Raw genomic sequence first — 22417 nt, 5'->3', positions numbered from 1 at the left:
GCCCACGATAGAATGGTCCAAATACGAGGGTATTCCAAATGATAAACTATGTCGTTCTGTAAGTGTTTATTTTCTGAGAGATACAAATAATATATTGAATATTATTAACTTATTTATTTGAGTATTTTTGATCGCAAATTTGAATATATGGTTTAATATAAATGATACTGTAGCAGTTCTGTTTTTTCCTCAAACCCCCGGGAAAAGTTTTTTTGCCAATTTAGCTATTTTACAAATCTCGGAAAAGAACTCCCATAGGAATTCCAATACATAACCCGATTGGTTAATTTCCGAACGGCTTCAAGAAAGTCATTATCAATTAAGATTCGAATTTCGAGTACCAAAATTTCAAAACAATTGTGAGTATTTTATCACTTTCTTAACAATCCTTTGAAGACTTTATAACTGTTTGAGTGCTTTGATTGTTATTGAGTACTTTCGATAACCATTGATTACTCCAATTGATTTCATTACACATAGATATCTTTAAAAAAAAAAAAAACATTGACCTAAAACCAAAGCACAAAAAGAAGCCAATGAGAATGAACTTCAAGTAATTACCTTGCCATTCTGCCATTATGTGTACGTTCAACCTGGGTTTCCTCTTATTAAGTGGTTCATATCGCGCATTATGATTCAAGGTAGCAATATTTCGGAAAATTTGTCCAGTTTAAAAAACTAAAATATTAACGTTTTCGAGCACTTTCTGAAAGTAACAATATTCAATTGAGCATAACTTTTGATCTAATGAACCTAATTTCATAAATGACCCATCAAAATTTAAGTTTAGCTTTCTTCTTACCAATGAATACGGATTGGTTATTTTTAATTTTTTAGACTTTGAGAAAATTCACTTTAAAGAGAGAAACTTTTTTGTGGCGCACCCGGTAGAAGGTATACACCGTTGGAAAGATAATTCCAAGGAAAATAATCTAAACGATATAGAACAGATTTTGGAAAAATTGAGAAATAAAGAAGAATGAAGATGTAAAAATGAAGATGTAAAAATGAAGGTGTAAAAATGAAGATTTCTTCTACTGTTTTAGAAATCATGACATGAAATTTTTAAGAATATTTGAACCTTGCTGATTTCAAAATTTACCTTTATTGGTAAAGTTACCTTAAAAATCTTCTAGTTAAATTAAAACAAAAGTGTTATAGATGTCAAGAACCTCAATTAACGATGATGATGAAAATTTGTTCAAATGGCTGGAAGGAGGAAAGCTGCTTATCTCGATTATATTCCTTGGTGTTGTAAGTTTTTACCTTCGTTGCTCTTTGTTTTCATTGAACCTCTATTTTATAAGGCGTATGTTTTTTTTCTTTTGCAATAAAAAAATTACAGCAAAAAAAAAAGCCTTTGCTATAAAACAAGCAGAGAAAAAGAGCCCTCTTCTTGAAAAGTAACCCTGTTACTTTCTGCTACTTTTAGAAAATATTTTATAGACTGGTTCCTGGTTTAACTTTAAAATCAGGAAACTGGTTATTTGTCAAAGCGCTTTTCCCAGAATAACAATGTTATGACAGGTCCTCTCCTCTTGGTCTCTGTATATTATCCAATGTCTAATTTTATTTTAGGGTATTTTTATGGTCGTTTTGTGGGCTAAACGTCAAATATTGCGGTTGTACTTGATTAATAAGAAAGGTCCTATTGACCAAGCTGGACATGCAGCTCCAAAGGTTAGTGATTTGTGACACTCCATTCAAAATATATCTTCCACATATTTTCTGTATCTAGTTTCTTTTAATCAATATTGATACACCTCCAAAATTTATTTTTATCTTTCAGGGATTAAGAAGAGAGATTGAAAACAGCTTCAACAAGATATCAGGTTTGCGGCTTGAACCAAAACTTCTTTCGGATCCAGGTCAACATGAACCATTATTGAATTCTTTTGTTGATGAGCGAGGTATGTAGTTATTTCCTCTACACTTGTATCTTTTTGTTTTGTATTTTTCTTATTCTAGGTAGAAAAACTGAAATAAGAAGAAAATTTAAACTAGGGGCGGGCTGGGGGGAGGGCTTAAGTCTTTATCTAGAAAAGTGGTTGTTGCTCGTTGAAATCAGGGGACTATTTTTCTTCCTTGATATACGTTATTCTACTCTGTGTTTTTATTTTTTCAGATGATAGCAGCTACAAATTCAGAAGAAAGGCTTTCGATCTAATGAGCTGTTTGGGTGAGAATGAGTATAATTATTGTTTTTTTTTGCTGTATTTTCTGCTTTTGTCATCTGCTGGTTGCTAACTAAACAGGGATTCTTTTGTTATAGCCTCATACATAATACTGTTTTTTTAATGGTGGTTGAGATCTATTTTTCACCTTGATTCAGATGAACTGCTGAGTCGAGTAGATTTTGGTCTGGCCCGCAAGCCATCACAGAGTGTTCGAGAACACTTGGTATCACTTCAATCTCCACCTTACGCTCCTTTTGAAGGAAAAGAATATGAAGATCTTTGTGAACAAGTCACTAGGTTATACGAACATGCCAGATACGGTGCAAAGGTATTAGTCACTCAGGGTTCATATATTGATTAGAAAAGATATACAGCTTTTGAATTTAAAGAATGTTTCAAATATTGAACGAATGGATGGTCAGAATCTTCACAAAGTGAATTATTTTTAATCCTACCTGGTATTTCGGATAAAAAACAAGAGAGCTACTTGGGACGAGGTGTAGTTTTTATAAGCTCTTATTTGATTTATTTGGTCCGTAACCAGTAATAAAAAAATTCGTTACTTTTCTAAAGAACGTGTAATTTTTATTACTTCAAATGATCAGTTATTAAAGTATCTTATAAAAACTCCAACTCATCTGAGCTACTTAGCAAGTCCTAAGAATTGTATTACATATAACATGATTATCTGCATTTTGTTTAACTGTATTTCATATTCAGGAATTTGGTGAGCAAGACTACCATGTGTATTCAGAAAAAATAGATCAGTTATACGACAGGTAAACTTGAAATGCTTTTGAATTGTTCTTTTTACCATGATGTTTCTTAGTATTTGAGGAAATCAGTTTGAATTTGTTCTTTAATAAAGGTACTTAGACTTTTGCATCCGGTTGATTTCTTTAGAGTTCATCAAAAGCTTTTAGTACCTGGCAGCTTGGTTGTTCATGCAGACCATCAACATCAAGTCAAAACACAAAGTCAATGTACTTCAAATGTGGAAACAGAGTTGACGAGCCAAGTCATATTACCCTCAACACTGGTCGAAAGCAAAACGTCTGGTTTGAGAAATCGAGATGGAAGCAAAAATATTGTATGAATTGAATTGAATGCACAATATATATATATATCGATTTTCATTTGTAATTTATATATCATTTTTCTAGATTTTACCATTATTTATTTGTTTTATTACACAATATCATATTATGGTTATCTGAAAAAATTGATACTCAAAAGGGTGTTGAGTACTATCTGGACACTTTTTCAAGGAGTTGCGCCGTCTTTGAGAAAATAACCAAATCTGCCTCGCCTTCTTACCTTTGATTTAAGTAATAATCACCCATCAACCCAAAACGGAATGGCCGGCTTTGAGGTAATGAATTTATAAGAAGGCTTCCTTCGTGCACGGCATTTTCAGGATGCCTCCAAAACAAACCAAACAAAAAACTCAACCAAAACTATATTCCATACCAGAGGCATTCTCCTGCAAACTATTTTTAGGATTCGAAAAATTTTACTAAATTGAAGTTACTTTGTCACTTCATAGCAAGGATATGTTTAAAAAAATTACAAAAGTGCTCTTTAGATTATATTATCGATACCGTCGTCGAAAAGAATTTCTCATGTCAATGTTTTCAAAGGCTGACTGCACTGCTATGGGTTGCGATAGGTGTAATCATAATTTTTTATTAATCATACATTTGTTTGTGTATTTTCAGCTGAAATAAGTACAACAAAAAGAAACAAAATAAATAATATTAATCAATGGATGTGGAACACAATGACAGCAATCAGAACGTTATGATGAATGGTGATCATGAGAACCATTTAACGAACGGACATTCCACTGAAGATAGTGCGTTTGCTGAGGAACCACTTTTGAATGGTCACCACGGTGACGCAACTTCAAACCTTTCCACTAGTCCTTCCAAACAAAAAGTCATCGATACTATAAGCGAGGTCATCAACGATCGATTATTAGAAGACAATTCGGCCACGTCTTCCATGTTACTGACAGATGAGAAAGAAAAACCTGATCAAGACGTTGCTTCAACCATGCAAAACATTCTGGGGAAAGTGGAATCCACTCAAAACTCAGCCACCATCAGTCCGTCTCAAGCAAACACGGAGTCGCCGACAGAAACCTTATCTCCTATCTCATCAACCAATCAATCCTTGACTCCTCTATCTGATACTTTTGATTCACCCTCGGACAAAACTGATGTTTCTTCACCTTCTAACCACGTAGAAACGGTATCTCAAAATAACGAATCTGATGATAAAACAAGTAGTAAAGACGCCATGAGTGGTGTTGTAGAGAAAGAGGAGAATCCTCTCCCGGAAGAACCAGTTTCTTCACCCAATGAACATTCTGGTGAGAACCATCTAAATATTAATGAAACTGAACTCGACTCCGAGACATTAGTTATCGAAAGTGATGCAGTCCAGAATTCAAAAGAAAGTTCAACTCCTGAAGAAACTCTAGATAGTGTTAAGCAAGATATTGTTATGCCGGAGCCAACGGAACTGATTGACTCAAAAGAAAATATTCAAGAATCGAAGAATGAAATAAATGAGACAAAGAACGCTCCAATACAAAAGGAAAATACAGAATCTACCACTGAAAGTTTAAGTACTGATTCTGATGTGCCGACCAACACAACCGGTACAGATGAAAGTAATGAAAAGGAGGCGAAGAAACCTGCAGAGGAGCTGGATATGCTTGGTAATGGACTATTGAAGAAAAAGGTTAGTCTGTACTGCAAACAGTTGTTCAACTTCAACCTAGCTTCTTTTTTTGAGATTTCACTTTTTTTTAATCAAGTCACGATTTAGCAATGATGGTCTGATTGTTTCAAACGGGACTACTTGCAGTTGGGAGGAATTAAATTTTCCATTTCCTTTCTTTCAGATTTTAAAGGAAGGCCTTGGGCGGGAGAGTCGCCCACAACAAGGCGATTTGGTGAACATTCGTTGTGAAGGGAAGTTGGCTGATGGAACAGTTGTTGACAAGCAAAGTCATTTGCAATTGGTGCTCGGTGATGCTGACGTCATTCAAGGTAAACATTTTTTGTTTGTTTCCACAGTCTAACATCATTTCTCTGCCACTACGAGAATACAAATGTATGGTCTGTAAAATATAGTGTCAAACAACACAACTTTTGCCAGGTTGTTTCATTAAAAAAAATCTTCTTCAACAATGAATTTGGAAGGGAAAAGATCAGATTTTCTTTAAGTTGGGTATGAGCGTGTTCAGTTTTTATGTTCCTAATTCTGACTGAGAAAATGTCGAAAGAAATGTTGATTTTTTTTGTGTGAGAACAAGATGCCCTCTCCGCAAAACAGAATGAAAATTGGTTGATTTGAACGTCTTTCTTTCAAAATCTTTATTATCTTCATCGAAATATTTTTTACACTGGGTGAGAATGCAATATCTACATGTCAAATGAATTTGATGTTCTTTCTCTTTTTGCCATGGTTACTGAACCTTTCCTCATGTCGGTTGTAATTAATCGCATGTCTCAGATGAAGAAAATTTATATGAAGACGAAACAATTGAAGTTCTATCAGATAGTATCAGATAGTACGAAACTCAGGGGTTTGTGGTCTAGACTATTCTTGATACAGTATGATTCTTAAAGCTAGATATAATTGCGATTTCGGGTTGTTTGTTCGATTCATTAGATTCTTTTGACATTTGAGTCGGTCTGTTTGTGATAACTTGATATCAGAGACATGTTTTCAGATTCACATACAATCGAAGCGTACTTTATATTTTTTGCTATTGATGTTAATTCATCGATTATGATGATTTTATTAAAATATTCCTCTTTATCTTAATATCCTGAATACTTTTTCGCTTGAGTTCTGAAATCTCGTTTGAGCGTTTGTTTATCTGATTCAACTCCCTTCGCGTTGAACGTTTCACAATATTCATTCATCAGTATTTTTTGCATAGATGCAATGTTATAAATATTATACAACATTAAAAGAAGACTCTCAATAATTTATTGATGTGTATTGTGAGCCCTTAATCAAGTTATATCGAGAAAAAAGATATATTATTTCACGAATTTCATCTTTGAGACACTGTTCATTGGACTCGAGCTACCAATGAAATGTTGGTTAAATTGTTCATCGCGCAGTGGTATTTGATCAGCAGGATTTCTTGTATCCAACTCGCATACCAAGTGTTCAAAGAGAATGTGTCGGTGAAAGACTTGGTGCCGTTTCACGAAGAAAAAGTCTTTTCTCCCTTGAAATGTTATACCGTCTGTCAACGGACCCCGGACAAATGTTGTTTTGTGGAGGTAGACCAAGAAGCAGTGCAACCAGACAATAGTTATTTCTGCCGCTTGTTTGAGTTCACTGGGGATATACATCGCCATTTATCTCCGTCTGTTGGACGTTCTATATCTGCTTCCATCGCTAATCAGCGTGAATGTTTAGATTGGTATAACCAAGGGTTTCGCTCCGATGGAGTGTATTACATCATGTTTCAAGGCCATCGAATGAAGGTTTATTGCGACATGACCACGTCGCCTGGCGGTTGGACGTTGCTCCAACACCGTTATGACGGATCCGTCAGTTTCAAGCGCAACGATACTTCTTATAAAGATGGATTCGGTTCTCCATACACGGAATATTGGTTGGGCACTCGATTTCTTTACCGTTTCTTGAGTGATGTTCAGACGGTCACTGTGCGTCTTGAAGCCACCGCAGCGAACGGTGATCAAAATTATATTGTGTACGATGGCTTAAAAATTGGAAACGAATCTGAAAATTACATCATCAAATCTACGGGCGCATTCGTTGAAGGCTTCTATCGAACGGACTGGGACGTACGCAACAACGCACAATTTACTATCCATCTCGATGCAAATGGTGACTTATCGACAGGCTGGTGGTATAATATGTCACCATTCCCCATGAATTTGAACGGTTTTTATACTTCAATTGACGGTACATCCTCTGCTATGGACGCCTTTCGATGGCACTCATGGAAAAATACAGAACTTTTGAAAGGCTCCAAGATCATGTTGAGACGAAAAACCTAATTTTAAAAATATGGACATTTTGGTCTCAAATTAAAGACTACGTGTTTTATTGGAATGGCCGTTCAGCGGTCCGAAGGAATTCAGGAAAATTTCGATCAATTTAAGTTGGATTCTCCGGAAGTTTTTCCATTGATTTCGTTTGTATTTTCATTAGGAAAACAAATTATAATTCGATGAGTAAATATTCAATCCAATGACCCGCTTCAATCATTGCTTTAAAAATTTTATTTTCAATTTTAAAATCTTCTCTGCTGGTAGTCTTATGTTTACTGTATTTTTTTCTGTAAATAATTTTTAATTTTATTGTTAACTCGTATATCGTATATCGCATAATATTTAAACTTGAACTTGAAGGACCAATCGATTTACTAACCCTGTTCGTTCTGTGCTAGTTTCTTCGATGAGATCAAACTATAACTCAAGTCTTCATACAAATTGTATGGCTTAAGAAATGTCGGTTTCAATCCCTTTAAAGACGCTTTGTAGTGTTTTGATAAGAACGTATGTTATGAGCCTGGAAACCACTTCTCCATACAGCCTCGCGTATAACGTAGACGTAAAACGTAGAACTTCCCGTAATACCGTATTCAATATCGGTCCCACTTCTCTATAGAGTCACGTATGATGTAAACGTAGTACGATATGGAAATTTGAAATTTCTGTAGATGCCGGGTCTGTTTACTGATAAGGAAATCACGAAAAGCTAAGAAAGGCAAAATTAAGCGTCCAATTCAAAAACATTATCCGAAAGGACCCATTCCTGAAGAAATAATGATATGTACGCAAGTGAAATTTCTGGGATGATTTTGCTGCTTTTTCTCAAAGAAAAAAAGAAAAATGAGAAAAAAATAATTGCTTCCATAAAGGTAGATAGACAAGCTTGCTGAGGTTTAATTCTCGACCAATATGGGGAGTCTTGAACTTTTTCATTGAAGAGATGTGGCGAAAGAAATTCATCGATAAAGAATTCACTGAGTTTGAAGGATCAATAAAGCAAGACATCACGAAATGCCTTTATCTGCCATTAATCAACAGTTAATTTCTTTCAATGATTCCTTTTTTTAAGGATTTTCAACTTAAATATTCGACTACTACTTGAATTCTTTTTTTGTAGCGATGGACATGTGTGTGGCCTTGATGGAGGATAAAGAGACGTGTACACTATACACTGATGCAAGATATGCCTACGGTTTGTTCGGAAGGTAGGATGCATGTTGTTTTACAAAAAGGATGACCATTTAAACGTTTAGACCAATTGTACTCACACCGTGAATGTTGAAGTAACGACGTCTAAAATAATACCGAAGTTATTAATATATTAATAGGTGCATTGTTGATTGGATTGTTTAAAAGTAAGTTCACCTCTTCCCAGCTAACACGAGACTTTATAAATTTTTGATTTTTTCAGGTTGGACTACAAGCCAGCCATACCGAAGAACGCTAGTATAACATATGAGATCGAAATTCTTTCAATCGAACGAGGTGTCCCTCTACAAGAGCTTTCGCCACAAGAATGCAGCCTTAGAGCGTAAGTACTGATTGATACCGCTGGATTTTTGTCGTTTTGGTGTTAGGAAGCCTTATGCAGGGGGGGGGGGGGTAAATTGATAGCGAAATCGAACTCGAATTAAATCAATTCAAAAAATCCAAGTAAGAATCGGAGGGGACTAGCTTTTATGATCTGTGACATCTTTCATGGGGCGTGACCGCGTGTGTTTAGTTCGCAAGTAGAAAGGGGTTTTTTGAGAGGGGCGTGAATTAGGAATAGAAAAACGATTGTACTTAGGCTACGTCATATCTTCCTTCGTTTCGAGCGTAAAACTCCTACTCTTCGAGCTATGAGCACTGCTCTTGTTTTGAATATTGAATTCTCCAGATAAATCGCATGCGCACTGAGGTTTTAATGAAACAATAGAGTTTCGAAACCTAAGCCAATCAGCTGTGTTTTAAACATTCTTTTATTTAAAATCTCTATTGATAAACATCTTTTGTGAATGTTGTCTATTATGTTTAAACCTATTAATAAGCAATTCCCGGTGGGGGTCACTAGTGGCCGCCTATAGCAGTGCCTATAGACCAAGAGTAAGGCCTAAAAGCCTGGATCTGTCTATTGTGTAGACTAGATTGTACTTAGATCGGTTGGAGTATTTCCGCAATCTCAAAATCAAATCATTCAAAATTTATGAAGCCTGTAAAATTAATATTATGAAATAAGTTAAGGCCGGTCTCCACTTGCGCGCGCTGCGATCGCACTTTTTCGAACAAAGCTTCCACGCTATTGGTCAAAAGAAAAATGAAGCATCTCCATTGGCGCGATTTGACGTAACGGTTGAAAAAAGTTGAAATGTGTTCAACTTTTTTTTCGAGCGTGCGCTACAATTTTATGACGTAATCTTTTTTCCAAGCAAAAGGGATTTAAGCGCGCGCAAGTGGAGACCGGCCTTTAGAACAAATTTGGTTCCTCCCGGACCTAGATGGCGCCAGTTTTTTTTAAACCGGTTTTCCTTTTCTTTTCACAGCGATAAGAAACGAGGGCGTGGCAATGATTTATATTCTCGTGGTGATTACGCAGGTGCCATTGATGTTTATAAACGTGCATTGAAGTATTTGGAAGGACGTACTGATAAGGTAAGGAGAAATATTTTAATGAGCAACCCATTGTTGATGTTGCTAAGTTGACTTTTTTTTGCTAGCGGGTGTCCTAGAAAAAAGTCCCCCTCCTTGAAGTGAATTTTCTATGAACTTTTAAAGAATCAATTCTTTCGCATTTGGAAAAGGAAGGATGAACTTAGATTTTGAGTGGTCATTTGTCAAATTTGGTCATCTAGATGAAAAGCTATGCCTAATTGCTAAAACATTACTTTTCAAAATAGTTAAAAAAGGCGAAAACGAGTATTATTAAATCATAAAGAAAGCACTTCTTTTATTAATTATATTAGCGATCACATAGTTCTTAAGGGGGGGGGGTGACACCTTCCGAAAGAATGAAGATGGGGATCAGAAATTTTCATCAAAAAGGGGGAATAGCATATAAGGGGGGATAGTTTAAGAAGATGGGTTTAAACATCTATATTGTAATATATTTTCAAGCACTGTTATAAAATTTGGTCTTCATGAAAGGAATTTCTCTGTTAGAGTAGTCGGGGAGTGAAAATAAAAAAAGAAGTTTATTTATTTCGCTTTCTCTGTCTAGAGATATTTCACATATATTTGTTAGCTATTTTTGTTCAAAATCCTTGGGGGATAGGTTAAGTTAGGTTCAGTTCAAGGTTAGGGGGTGCCAAGAAGGGGGTATCAGACCCCTTTCCGCACTATGGATAAAAAATTATTCGTTCGCTTTGTGGCCAGTTTCCAAGATAGGTGGTCAACAATCGAGGGGATGTTGAGTGGTCTCGAAGTTCGCCTGATCTCACTGTATGTGATTTCTTTTTGTGGGGTTACATGAAGCAACAGATCTGGGGGCAACTCAAAAATTTGCAATCCCAGACCCTTGATTAATTGAAAGCTTCACTCAGAAATATTGCAGCTCATCTCGAACCTCAAATGATCCGAAACGCTTTTACAAAAATGGTTAATCGTGTAAATAAGTGCTCCCGAGGAAAGTAGAAATACATTTTCTGATGAATAAACAACATTTATGTCTGACAATAAATTTAATACCCTCAATTTTCGTATTTTTTCGACTTTTTTGCAAAGTAATGTTTTAGCATTTCGACCATAACTTTTGGTCTACAATCAGCGTCGAAATATTTGGCACAAAAGGGGAATTCCCTCAAAACTTTGAAACTGCAAGTGATTTTTAAGTGCTTTGAGGAACAGTTAGGAAGTAGAGTTTTAACTCTGAGTTTTAACATTAAACTTAAGACCTTAGAACTTTAGGATCTCAAGATCTAAGAGCTCAAAAATATTCCAATAAGGCTGAGAATATAGCCTGGAAGCCACTTAACCCCTCCCAAATCGAAAAATCCAATGAAGCAAAGTGGAATTATTGAAACTGCGATTCTCGCCCGACCTTTAAATTCTGAAAAATGTTAAAATGCCCAAAATTGCCAATAAATTTCGGTGCTGATTGTAGTAGACCAAAGTTGACAAATGACTCACCTTACTTTGAGTTTATCCTTTAGTCCAGGGGAATTTTGGTCATTTTTTACCGAACCCAAAATTTGCGTACACATGGAATTTTTTGATTGAAATGTGTTCATGGGGTCATTGGGATTGAAAAACCGTCGAGTGCCACCCACCTTGAGCATTTTCCATAATGGCGGAATTTTCAAAATGGCGGATTAAAAAAAATTCAAAATTTTGATATCTTCAAACCTAAGCACATAATATACCGTTGGAAAGGATTTTTTATGCTGAACAACTTTTTTGTCTACGAAAAAGTCTGAAAATGTACTCAATGTGAGTAATAAGTGTCCGAAGCTAGGTCGGTGATGTCATCATTTTTCGGACAAGTGCTTTTTTGGTTAAAACTATCAAGTGTAATATACTGTTAAAGGATTTTATATGCTGAACAACTTTTTTGCTTACGAAAAAGTCTGAAAATGTACTCAATGTGAGCAATAAGTGTCCGAAGCTAGGTCGGTGATGTCATCATTTTTCGGACAAGTGCTTTTTTCGTTAAAACTATCAAGTGTTATATACCGTTGGAAATGATTTTATATGCTGAACAACTTTTTTGCTTACGAAAAAGTTTAAAAATTCACCCAATGTGAGTAATAAGTGTTTGAAGGCATGTAGCTGATGTCATCACTTTTCAGAAACCTGTCTTTTCCTTTTAGCTTAAATATCGAATCTTCAGAAACTACATATTGTATTTAGTGAAGCTACGTCAGAATTCTTTTATCTGTATTAGTCAAACTTGAAAATTGAATTAATTGAAGAACATTATTATATAGAATTGAGTTTCTCTTTATTTATTTTCTAGTGAAAGAAAAATTATAAGTTATAAAATGATTGAACAGAAAAGTTAGCTGAAGACAGAAAAAAGTTTGCTTTCGTTGGAATTTTCTGGTAAGTCTTAAAATTCGTTCTATTAAGCTTTAGTAAAGATCTTTTAAATTAGCATTAGAAGATGCTTTCTAACCAGCTCAAGAGGCTCAAAAATCTTGATCAAGGATTATTTTGATTTCAAAGTTTCTCATTTTGCCCGTTTAAGGTATATGGCTTGCATCTTCACAGATTATCTCAGTACTTGCAAGGGAGATAATGATAGAGATTTAATACAGATTTCTGAGCAAAGATTATTATCAGTCAAGGATGCATGTACAAGTAGAGGAGACGCCAACTTAAATGTTATTCTAGAAAGCTCTGAACTATTTACTGCACACAGAAATTGTTTATCTACGTATACATCAAAATCACATATTGACCGTCACTTGAAGCGCAAAGAAACAAACGACAACCCTACGCAACCAAAACGAAGGAAGATTTCCCGGAAGCCTTTCTTCTGGAAAGAAGAGTGTTTCTTTTGCGGGGAGAAATGTGAAGTAAAAGTCGACAAGAGGAATCCTAGCCGGTGGAGAGAATCGTATGAATGTAGAACAGCAGACAGAGGAAAAGGACAAGATACTTTTAAGGACGCTATCTTAAAGGTAACTATTTTTGATATTTTTAACCATTATAGTCTTTTTTAGACAACAAGTGTAACACGTGTAATTGATAGACGTTTTAGATCTTGTTACATAAATCTTTGCTTAGCCCCGAAGATCTAAAATGATGACACACTTGTTTACAGGTTTGCGACGAACGAGGTGATGATTGGGCAGATGAAGTACAATTAAGACTGAGTGATACGCGAGCAGCGTCCGATTTACACGCTGCTTTTGGGAGGTATTTTTTACCACTTGACTTGATTCGTTGAAGTTTCTGAGAGGGACAGACGAATCAACTTCTAATTTTGTGGACCAGGGGGGCTTCAACGCATTGAATCTTTCTCTCAATCGAAAGAGTTTGATGATAATTTTATTTCCATTTCAATAGTTAATTTATAACTGAAAATAAGTCGGAAATGACCTATTTCATATCTTAGGACTATTTCATATCTTAGGACTATTTTATCTCTTAGGATGATATTCTCCTCTAAGCAAATTATAATAACTTTGCCATAGGTACCACAATGATTGTAGACTAAAGTTTATGGCCGAGAGGAACGTTACCGCTGCGCAAAGAAAGCTTGAATCACACGACCCTGTAGATGATGCATTTGAGATAGTATATTCAATCGTTGACAATGACCGATCTGGCATGTGGACGTCAATCGAAATTAATCAGATTTATCAAAATCACGGTGGTTCACAGTTGACGAGAAAGACTCTTATCGAGAAGCTCGTCAGAAGTTTTTCAAATGAGCTAATATTACTTTCTTCTCCGGGAATAGCACATGTATTGGTGTTTCGAAAACACGCATCAACCGTAATGAAAATTACCGAATCAGACGATGATCCAATCGACGTGAAGCGGATTGCCAATCGGATCAAAAAGGAGATTTTAGATATCGATTTCAACACAACCGAATACCAGCGCCGAATAAACAAATCTATCGCCAAAGAACCCGTGAGTGAAACCTTGTCGAACCTTCTTTCAAAAATATCACAAGATCTGGCCGAGAATGAATTACCATCTATACTCATCGGAAACATCATAACCAGTATCATAAGAAAGAAACCAATTACGCTGCTCATCGATCTAGCAATTCAAGTCCAAAAAAAAGAACTAGTCGATCACCTATACGATTATAAAGTTGTTTGCTCCTACGATGAACTCAAACGATTTCGTGCATCAGCAGCAATTGAGAACTCGAAAAAGTCTACCGCTAGTTTGAGAAATCACTTGGATGGACTTGTTCAAGGCGTAAGCGATAATTTTGACGTTACCATTTCTTCGCAAAATGGTCAAAAACAAACACATTCGCTTGCTATAATACTTACTCAAAAAGCCAATACCGAGGATTCCGAACAAAATGAAGAATCCCTTGCCTTTCCGAAAGTGAAAAAGGAAGACATCAAGAACTTGAAATTTCCTGACGTCCCCATCCAAGAGTACACCGGACCCAAGAAACCTGCCATGCCAAGTCTACCAAAAGGACGGAACCCTCTCAGTTTGAAACATTTAGCCCAGCAAGCCCTTTTATTAAAACGAGGAAAAGAACAGGACTTCAAATTCTTTCATGCGATGGCTACTGAGCCAACCACCCCAGAGTACTCTGGCTTCAATACCCGTGAAGTTCGTGAAAGTGGAGTTCTAAAATCAAAGAAAACTATCGCTGTATACACTCCTCTCATTGATCAAAAGCCATCCGATCACACAACCATTTATACAGCAATGTCTGAGACAAAGAGAATCACTAATGCAACCGGCCAGAAGCACACAATAATGACCTGTGACCAACAACTCTACAAAATCATGGTAGATATTATGTGGGTTTATCCAGAAATCTTCCCGAACTTTATTCCTAGACTTGGTGGTATGCATCTTCTCATGAGCTTTATCGGATGTATAGGAACTCTTATGGCAAATAGCGGGCTTGAAGAAATCTTAGAAAAAAGCTTTTCTGGTGTCAAAAAGATGCTATCTGGCAAAAAGTTCCCTATGAATCTTCGAGCCTTGAGAATGGTGGTGGAGGAACTGTTTCGGAATGTTATCACAGAAATTTCTGATAGCACCAAACTTTCGGAATTCTTGGAGACAGTATCTGAGAGGAGATTCTTCAAAGATTTATGAAGGGGGAATACGTCATGAGGCATCAAGAGGGATTTTGGAACGGAATTTGGTCAGATATGTTTATCGAAACAACGTTCATGCGGTATGGGAAAGGTCCAGGCGGAATCGTCGGTGTCACACTCAAGCCAACTGTTGTTAAGAAGTGGGCCAACAGTCTTCACATAACAACCCAAATCTTGTCGGATCTTGATGATATGAGGGAGAAATCAACGCCTAAATCTCAAAACTTTCACAAGGAGGAATCCAAAGGAAGAGTCAAAAGTGACGAGACCGACCGATCCGGTATCAGAAAAACACTAGAAAAATGCATCGACCCGTTCAAGGAAAGCTTAGATGGTCTGGTCAATATCTTTTCGGGATTTATTGCCAAAGGTGAAGTGAATGTTCATAAAGCCGTCGAGGATGGACAAAGCCAACGAAATCAATTTATAAAGAAACTACCAGAAGGGTTTCACGAAAAGATATCTAGCAAAATAGCCACGATGAAGTCAGGCAAGAAATCGGTCGATTCTGGAGAAAGCAAGATTTTCAACACACAGGTAATCTATTCACGGGTTATGTGTTTATTGAGTATTGACAGGGTCAAGTTGAGGAAGTCTTGAGATTTGAGCTATCTCCCATACCCCTGTCAATATTTCAAAAGAATGGTGAAATGAGACCTCCAAACGCAAAGTCAGAGTTAAAGGAGGCTCTAAAGGTAACGACTTCCCAAAGGAACCAAACAAAACCAGAAGTTATCATCGTGGATGGGTGTGCCAAGTTTTGGGACGTCAGATGGCCAACGAATGGTACCGTCAGAGATTTGGCTTACAAGATGTACCAGTATGTAACTTATCAGCTGTCAAAAGAAAATTCTGACGTGTTTCTCATTTTCGATCAGTACTTCAAGTACTCAATCAAAGGCGCGACCAGGGATCAAAGGACGGGAAACATCTCTCACAATCATATTTTGAGCCTCGATTCACCTCTACCAACGAGAGAAATTGTGATGAAGTCTTCAAAGAACAAGATTCAAGTTATTGACATTGTATCGAAATACATTATCGAAATGCTCACCATCCATCGTTTCTCCAAATGATTTGTCGTTACGTGCTCAGAGGCAACACCCATCCAAGTGGAAAATGGTGTCATCACAACCCGAGATGATCTAAAAAGTTACCACGAAGAAGCTGATGTCAATATTATCAAACAAGCGATGAAGTGTGCAGAGGAAGGACAGTCCCCAATCAAAGTGATATGTGACGATACTGATGTCTTTGTTCTGCTAGCGTCGTATGTCCATAAGTATTCAGTGGAAGCATTAGTTGTTATGGAATCTTTCTCAGATGCTCGAGCACTCATTAACATCAACCAGACAGCGGAAAAACATGCTGATATCATGCCATCGCTCATTGCTGCACACGCTCTCTCAGGATGTGATAGTGTTCCAAAGATGCTAGGTATCGGAAAGAAGAAAGTCAAAAATGCGTTGAAAAAAGGCTACAAATTAGAGTCTCTTGGTAATATCAATGCATCTGAAGAATCGATCCTTGAAGCATAGTTCGCACCCCCCCCCTTTATAAAGGGGGGGTAGCGATGTTCAGAAAATCTCAGAAAGGGGGGGGGGGGTAAGAGAATTTTTTCTAGAAAGGGGGAAGTTTTTAGAAAGGGGGGGGGTTCATCTAGAAAGGGGGGGGGTAAGATGTCAGTGGTATGTTTTTTTTGTGTTTTCCCAAATTAGAAGTTTTATTTTTAATTTACAATGCAACGTCTTCTTTATTAATTGTTTAGTATGTTTGAAACATTCGATTCAAAATGATTCTATTTTTTTCGCAATGCAGTGTGTTCTATTTTCTTTTGTAGGATTTTAAAATTTTGAGGGGGGTAGCATCAAATTTTAAAAGGGGGAAGAACCTAGGGTAGGGGGGGGTAGCTCTAGGGTAGGGGGGGGGGTAGTGACCCCCTTCCGAACTATGTGAAGATAGCACCAAACTCATTGCTGCATGCTATGGCATAAAACTGGATGAACCCGATCTCTCAAAAGCAAGATTCTTTTTGTGGGCCAAGCGAACAAAGAAGAAGCTATCTACAACCCTTAAACCACAAAAATTGGAATCTCTTCCACCTACAACCGAAGTGTTTCTCTTAAACGTGCTGAGAGCCCATTACCAAGCATGTATTTGGAACAGCTGCCTTGACGAAAGACCACCAGAAATGGATCCAACTAAGGTATTAAATGTCAGTGTCGATTTAAACAATGGATTTGAATTGGATTGTTAGGTTTATTATATATGTATTTATTTTTTCACGGCCATTACTTTTGCGAAATGATACTTTAAGAGAAGGAACTTTCTCAAAAATGCTAAGCTCATTCGCAAAAGTTTTCTTTACTTAATGTGTTGAAAGTTTAGAAACTTTATTTCTAATTTCATTATCCCATAGTATGGATGGACTAAAGACGATATCAACGAGTGCCTATTACCTTCAATGTTTCCCGAAAGCGTGTTCGCCGCACCGGATGCAGTCCTTCAGATGATTAAATGTAATTGTGCAAGTGAATCTCCTTGTTCAAGGCAGAACTGTACATGTGCCAGTGCAAAATTGTCTTGTAACAAATTTTGCAAGTGTTATGAAAGTGAAAACACGTGTTGCAATGAATGGACGAATAAGGATGATTATTTGAACGATGACGAAGAGGAGAACGAGAACGAAGACGTGCACGAGTTGGAAGAATGATTACCATTTTAGAATTAGTTTTTGCTCTGAACAAGATTCTTTGAAAACTTTAATTCTTAATCGACATCAACTTTTTCATCTATTTGGATTTTATTCGAAAAAAGAAGCTTTATCTGTAAGAGCAGTTAAAATTTTTCCAGGTGACTTGAGACTTTTTTATTGAACGAACTATTTGATACGACTGCCACGTTTTGAAATCATTACCGAGGTGATTAAATCCCTTGAGTCTTCAAGTATTACTCTATAAATAGAGTAAATCTTCTTATAAACTCCTCTGAGAATCAATTACCATAGCAATATTTTGAAAACGAGGTAAACGTTGCTCGTCACGTAATTTATGTAAAGGTTTACTATTGAACAATTTATTCAATTTATTGCACAGAAAGTAAATTATGTAAATATTTATGCAAATAGAGAGCCATAATATTTTTCACTTCAGTATTCTAAATATTCCTTTTTGATCCTATTATCAGGGCTGTTGATTCCATTCTGGTGTGTTTTTCTAATTCTTATTAACTGCTCTGTACGCAAAAGTCTTGCTCAGTATGAAAATTCCTTTCCAACTGTATATAACACTTAATAGTTTTAAGGAAAAAAGCCCATGTCCGAAAAATGACGACATCACCAACCTAGCTTCGGACACTTACTACTCACATTGAGTATATTTTCAGACTTTTTCGTAGACAAAAAAGTTGTTCAGCATAAAAAATCCTTTCCAACGGTATATTACACTTGATAGTTTTAACGAAAAAAGCACTTGTCCGAAAAATGACGACATCACCGACCTAGCTTCGGACACTTATTACTCACATTGAGTACATTTTCAGACTTTTTCGTAGACAAAAAAGTTGTTCAGCATAAAAAATCCTTTCCAACGGTATATAATGTGCTTAGGTTTGAAGATATCAAATTTTGAAATTTTTTTAATCCGCCATTTTGAAAATTCCGCCATTATGGAAAATGCTCAAGGTGTGCCAGGTGGCACTCGACGGTTTTTCAATCGCAATGACCCAATGAACACATTTCAATCAAAAAATTCCATGTGTACGCAAATTTTGGGTCAAACCTAAATTCCCCTGGACTAAAACATTACTTTTCAAAATAGTTAAAAAAGGCGAAAACGAGTATTATTAAATCATAAAGAAAGCACTTCTTTTATTAATTATATTAGCGATCACATAGTTCTTAAGGGGGGGGGGTGACACCTTCCGAAAGAATGAAGATGGGGATCAGAAATTTTCATCAAATAGGGGGAATAGCATATAAGGGGGGATAGTTTAAGAAGATGGGTTTAAACATCTATATTGTAATATATTTTCAAGCACTGTTATAAAATTTGGTCTTCATGAAAGGAATTTCTCTGTTAGAGTAGTCGGGGAGTGAAAATAAAAAAAGAAGTTTATTTATTTCGCTTTCTCTGTCTAGAGATATTTCACATATATTTGTTAGCTATTTTTGTTCAAAATCCTTGGGGGATAGGTTAAGTTAGGTTCAGTTCAAGGTTAGGGGGTGCCAAGAAGGGGGTATCAGACCCCTTTCCGCACTATGGATAAAAAATTATTCGTTCGCTTTGTGGCCAGTTTCCAAGATAGGTGGTCAACAATCGAGGGGATGTTGAGTGGTCTCGAAGTTCGCCTGATCTCACTGTATGTGATTTCTTTTTGTGGGGTTACATGAAGCAACAGATCTGGGGGCAACTCAAAAATTTGCAATCCCAGACCCTTGATTAATTGAAAGCTTCACTCAGAAATATTGCAGCTCATCTCGAACCTCAAATGATCCGAAACGCTTTTACAAAAATGGTTAATCGTGTAAATAAGTGCTCCCGAGGAAAGTAGAAATACATTTTCTGATGAATAAACAACATTTATAAATCAGCGTCGAAATATTTGGCACAAAAGGGGAATTCCCTCAAAACTTTGAAACTGCAAGTGATTTTTAAGTGCTTTGAGGAACAGTTAGGAAGTAGAGTTTTAACTCTGAGTTTTAACATTAAACTTAAGACCTTAGAACTTTAGGATCTCAAGATCTAAGAGCTCAAAAATATTCCAATAAGGCTGAGAATATAGCCTGGAAGCCACTTAACCCCTCCCAAATCGAAAAATCCAATGAAGCAAAGTGGAATTATTGAAACTGCGATTCTCGCCCGACCTTTAAATTCTGAAAAATGTTAAAATGCCCAAAATTGCCAATAAATTTCGGTGCTGATTGTAGTAGACCAAAGTTGACAAATGACTCACCTTACTTTGAGTTTATCCTTCCTCTTTCCATATCACAAGGACTGATTCTGATTGACTCGAGAAAGGGCACTTCAAATTCAAGTAGACAAAATCTTATACTTTGTACTAGCTGTGTTCACAATCACAATCGTAACCATTTTCATTTCATTCGCAGGAGCTGCTAGACATGAAAGTGAAGTGTTTGAATAACCTGTCAGCTGCCCAACTCAAGGTTCGTCGATATTCCACAAATTTAAACATTTTCAAAACGTTCGCCACCGGCTACTACTAAACTGTCGGTTTGAAATTCTTCTAGAATTCAATGATTCTTGGAGCCTTATGGCCTACTGATTAAAAACAAAGTTATTTTAGCCAAAGGAGCAGAATAAATAGACATTTCTTTTGACAATACTTACGAGATTTGAAGGAGGGTTTGCCTAGAAGTTTACATAAAAAAGTTTAGCAATCAGTTACTGCAATCGTTTAAAAATGTATCTGATGGTAGCTTTCAAATAAGTTTGTAGCAGTCTCTTCTCGTCTTGTTTAGGTGAAAGCGTACATCATGGCCTTACAATCATTGGATATTGTTCTTGAACTGGAACCTAAAAACGTCAAAGCTTTATTTCGTAAAGGAAAGGTAAGCTTTCTCAATGATCATATCTTTGGTGTTCGAATCTATCACAACTTAACTCTTTCAAGGTAGATAGAGAATTCGATCTAACTCGAAAGAGTTAAGTTGTGCTTCAGGGCTCAGCCGAAATAATTTTATTGGATTGGTCTGTTTAGACCGAAATTGTGACTAAAACATTTTTTTTCCTTTCAGTGTTTGGAGCATTTGGGCAAAGAAAACGCAGCCTTCGAATGCATGAAAAAAGCTGCCGCACTGGATCCTGAAAATAAGGTATTATTTGGAATGCTCCATTTTACAAAACACAGTATGGTATTTTAATTAATCAGTAATTACCAAAACTTACCAAAAAAACTGATCAGTAGTCGATCATTATGTTATGTTAAGGTTAAACAGTTGTATTTAATGATATTTCAGTTGATCACGCAAGACCTTGGTCGATTACAGAAACGAGTCGCAGTGACACAACAGAAGGAGAAACAGATCTACCAACGAATGTTCCAACAAAACACTAAACAACAAACTGAAGAAGGCGGAGATCAAGGCGGAGAAGGCGAGGAAGAAGAAGAAGAAGAAGAAGAAGAGGTGAGATTTGAAAAAAAGGAGAGAATTTTTTTCTTGTGATGGTCCAAATTATAGCTGAGTGCCTTACATTAGTCTGCCCTAAGCTTTTTATATGAATAACTTTATGAAAATAACACGGTGAGATTCAAACTGGCTAAAAGCTACAGAGCAATACTAATAAAGATTGAACTATGCCAATATATACTAAGTCACGTTATCATTATATTACTTTTAGAAATATTTCGTGATAAACAATACCAACTCGTTCATCTTTTCGTTTAGGACTACCTTCCACTGATTGGTTCACTGTTAGTGGCGGCTGCCGCATGTGTTGGTGGCCTCTTGTGGTATCGCTATCGATGATCCGTTACCTTGGAGAGTATTTGTTAGTACCATCGAGCTGTGAGGAGATGGAAAGGTCTCTTGGAAGGAGGAGCCTGAACAGTTACTGTTGATTGTTTTTTGTGCTTGAGATTTGCTTTCAAGACGCTTGACTGACACAACACGAACATTTGATGTAAAAATGAAAAGTCTTATTTTTCAAATACAGCTTCACTACGCGTTATAGTGAATTTTTTTTAAATCTCGTTCCCAGAGCCACTTGTGACCTTTTTATTTTACTGATGGGCGTTAGACAATGGTGAGAAAAATGCGAACTAGGGGACTGGGTTCGAGTTTAGAATTTTTCCAACTTTGCGATTTTGAAGCTCTGTTATGTAAAAGATGTCATGTAATCGTTTGGTCGTTATATGAGTATTACATTTCAAGGTACTTAGTATATGTAATTATGATTAGCTTTTGTTCGAAGTTTTTCGTAATCCTTAAATATGGATTTTCATTCGCGTTAATTTACCTGGATCATTTCAATGATTTGTTTTTCTCCAACGACTTCTTCTTAGATTACATTTAATTTTCAAGTGTCTCTGTTTATGTACATTTTTATAGAATACCTTAGTTATAGTTATAGATATTATCAAAGTAAAATATTTTTTCTAAAAAGTTTGTACCTTTTCCTCGATAAATACCTTTATTTGAAAATAAAGTCAAAATAAAATCTTAACCTTAACACCTTTGAATCTATCTGATCTCTGCATAAACTAAGACTTGCGAGGAGTTTCCTATAAGGATCGACTTCCTGTTTCATTCTATACGTCATTATCATCACCACCATTGAATTTAATTGCCAATTTGTTCGTCAAAAAGTAATTTGCGTTCGCAACAAAGGAACATGCAAAGTCGACCTTCAGTTTTTGTTCTGACCTGCTTTGGAAGAACACGTATTTCTATATAAGAACAGTGACTATGAGCATAAGGTTAGGCCGACATGAGTGGTTG

The 22417-nt window shown here is 36.3% G+C and overlaps 3 protein-coding genes and 1 long non-coding RNA gene across 4 annotated transcripts; all 4 read left to right on the top strand.

Annotated features, from left to right (window-relative positions):
• Positions 1 to 1100: 1100 nt before the first annotated feature.
• Positions 1101 to 3444, top strand: LOC136800660 (protein C1orf43 homolog). The gene is made up of 7 exons (XM_067057309.1): positions 1101 to 1254; positions 1579 to 1680; positions 1790 to 1910; positions 2126 to 2179; positions 2333 to 2505; positions 2898 to 2956; positions 3081 to 3444. The coding sequence occupies exons 1-7, from the start codon at positions 1162 to 1164 to the stop codon at positions 3271 to 3273; spliced, it is 795 nt and encodes a 264-aa protein (XP_066913410.1). The 5' UTR covers positions 1101 to 1161; the 3' UTR covers positions 3274 to 3444.
• A 451-nt stretch (positions 3445 to 3895) lies between these two features.
• LOC136800659 (peptidyl-prolyl cis-trans isomerase FKBP8-like) lies at positions 3896 to 22148 on the top strand. Its single transcript, XM_067057308.1, has 10 exons — positions 3896 to 4925; positions 5089 to 5236; positions 8349 to 8436; positions 8643 to 8762; positions 9754 to 9862; positions 20066 to 20122; positions 20438 to 20527; positions 20714 to 20791; positions 20936 to 21103; positions 21365 to 22148. The coding sequence occupies exons 1-10, from the start codon at positions 3942 to 3944 to the stop codon at positions 21443 to 21445; spliced, it is 1923 nt and encodes a 640-aa protein (XP_066913409.1). The 5' UTR covers positions 3896 to 3941; the 3' UTR covers positions 21446 to 22148.
• LOC136800658 (uncharacterized) lies at positions 12426 to 13711 on the top strand. Its single transcript, XR_010845742.1, has 3 exons — positions 12426 to 12828; positions 12972 to 13066; positions 13345 to 13711. It is a non-coding gene; the product is annotated as an uncharacterized lncRNA (long non-coding RNA).
• LOC136800592 (uncharacterized) lies at positions 16918 to 17741 on the top strand. Its single transcript, XM_067057246.1, has 2 exons — positions 16918 to 17164; positions 17378 to 17741. Exons 1-2 carry the CDS (start codon positions 17150 to 17152, stop codon positions 17669 to 17671), a joined length of 309 nt encoding a protein of 102 aa, XP_066913347.1. The 5' UTR covers positions 16918 to 17149; the 3' UTR covers positions 17672 to 17741.
• Positions 22149 to 22417: the final 269 nt, after the last annotated feature.

This window comes from Clytia hemisphaerica, unplaced genomic scaffold (assembly GCF_902728285.1).
Source record: "Clytia hemisphaerica strain Z4C2 unplaced genomic scaffold, Clytia hemisphaerica genome assembly, whole genome shotgun sequence".
Lineage (NCBI taxonomy): Eukaryota > Metazoa > Cnidaria > Hydrozoa > Leptothecata > Clytiidae > Clytia > Clytia hemisphaerica.
The sequence above is the reverse complement of the archived record's forward strand: the minus strand, read 5'-3'. Positions and strand labels throughout refer to the sequence as shown.

Coding starts and splice junctions, on each gene's coding strand:
- LOC136800660 (XM_067057309.1), top strand. CDS start 1,162: ATGTCAAGAACCTCAATTAACGATGATGATGAAAATTTGTTCAAATGG. Junction 2,506..2,897: donor ATGCCAGATACGGTGCAAAG/GTATTAGTCACT, acceptor TTTCATATTCAG/GAATTTGGTGAGCAAGACTA. Junction 2,957..3,080: donor ATAGATCAGTTATACGACAG/GTAAACTTGAAA, acceptor TGATTTCTTTAG/AGTTCATCAAAAGCTTTTAG.
- LOC136800659 (XM_067057308.1), top strand. CDS start 3,942: ATGGATGTGGAACACAATGACAGCAATCAGAACGTTATGATGAATGGT. Junction 5,237..8,348: donor TGATGCTGACGTCATTCAAG/GTAAACATTTTT, acceptor CTTTTTTTGTAG/CGATGGACATGTGTGTGGCC. Junction 20,792..20,935: donor CACTGGATCCTGAAAATAAG/GTATTATTTGGA, acceptor ATGATATTTCAG/TTGATCACGCAAGACCTTGG.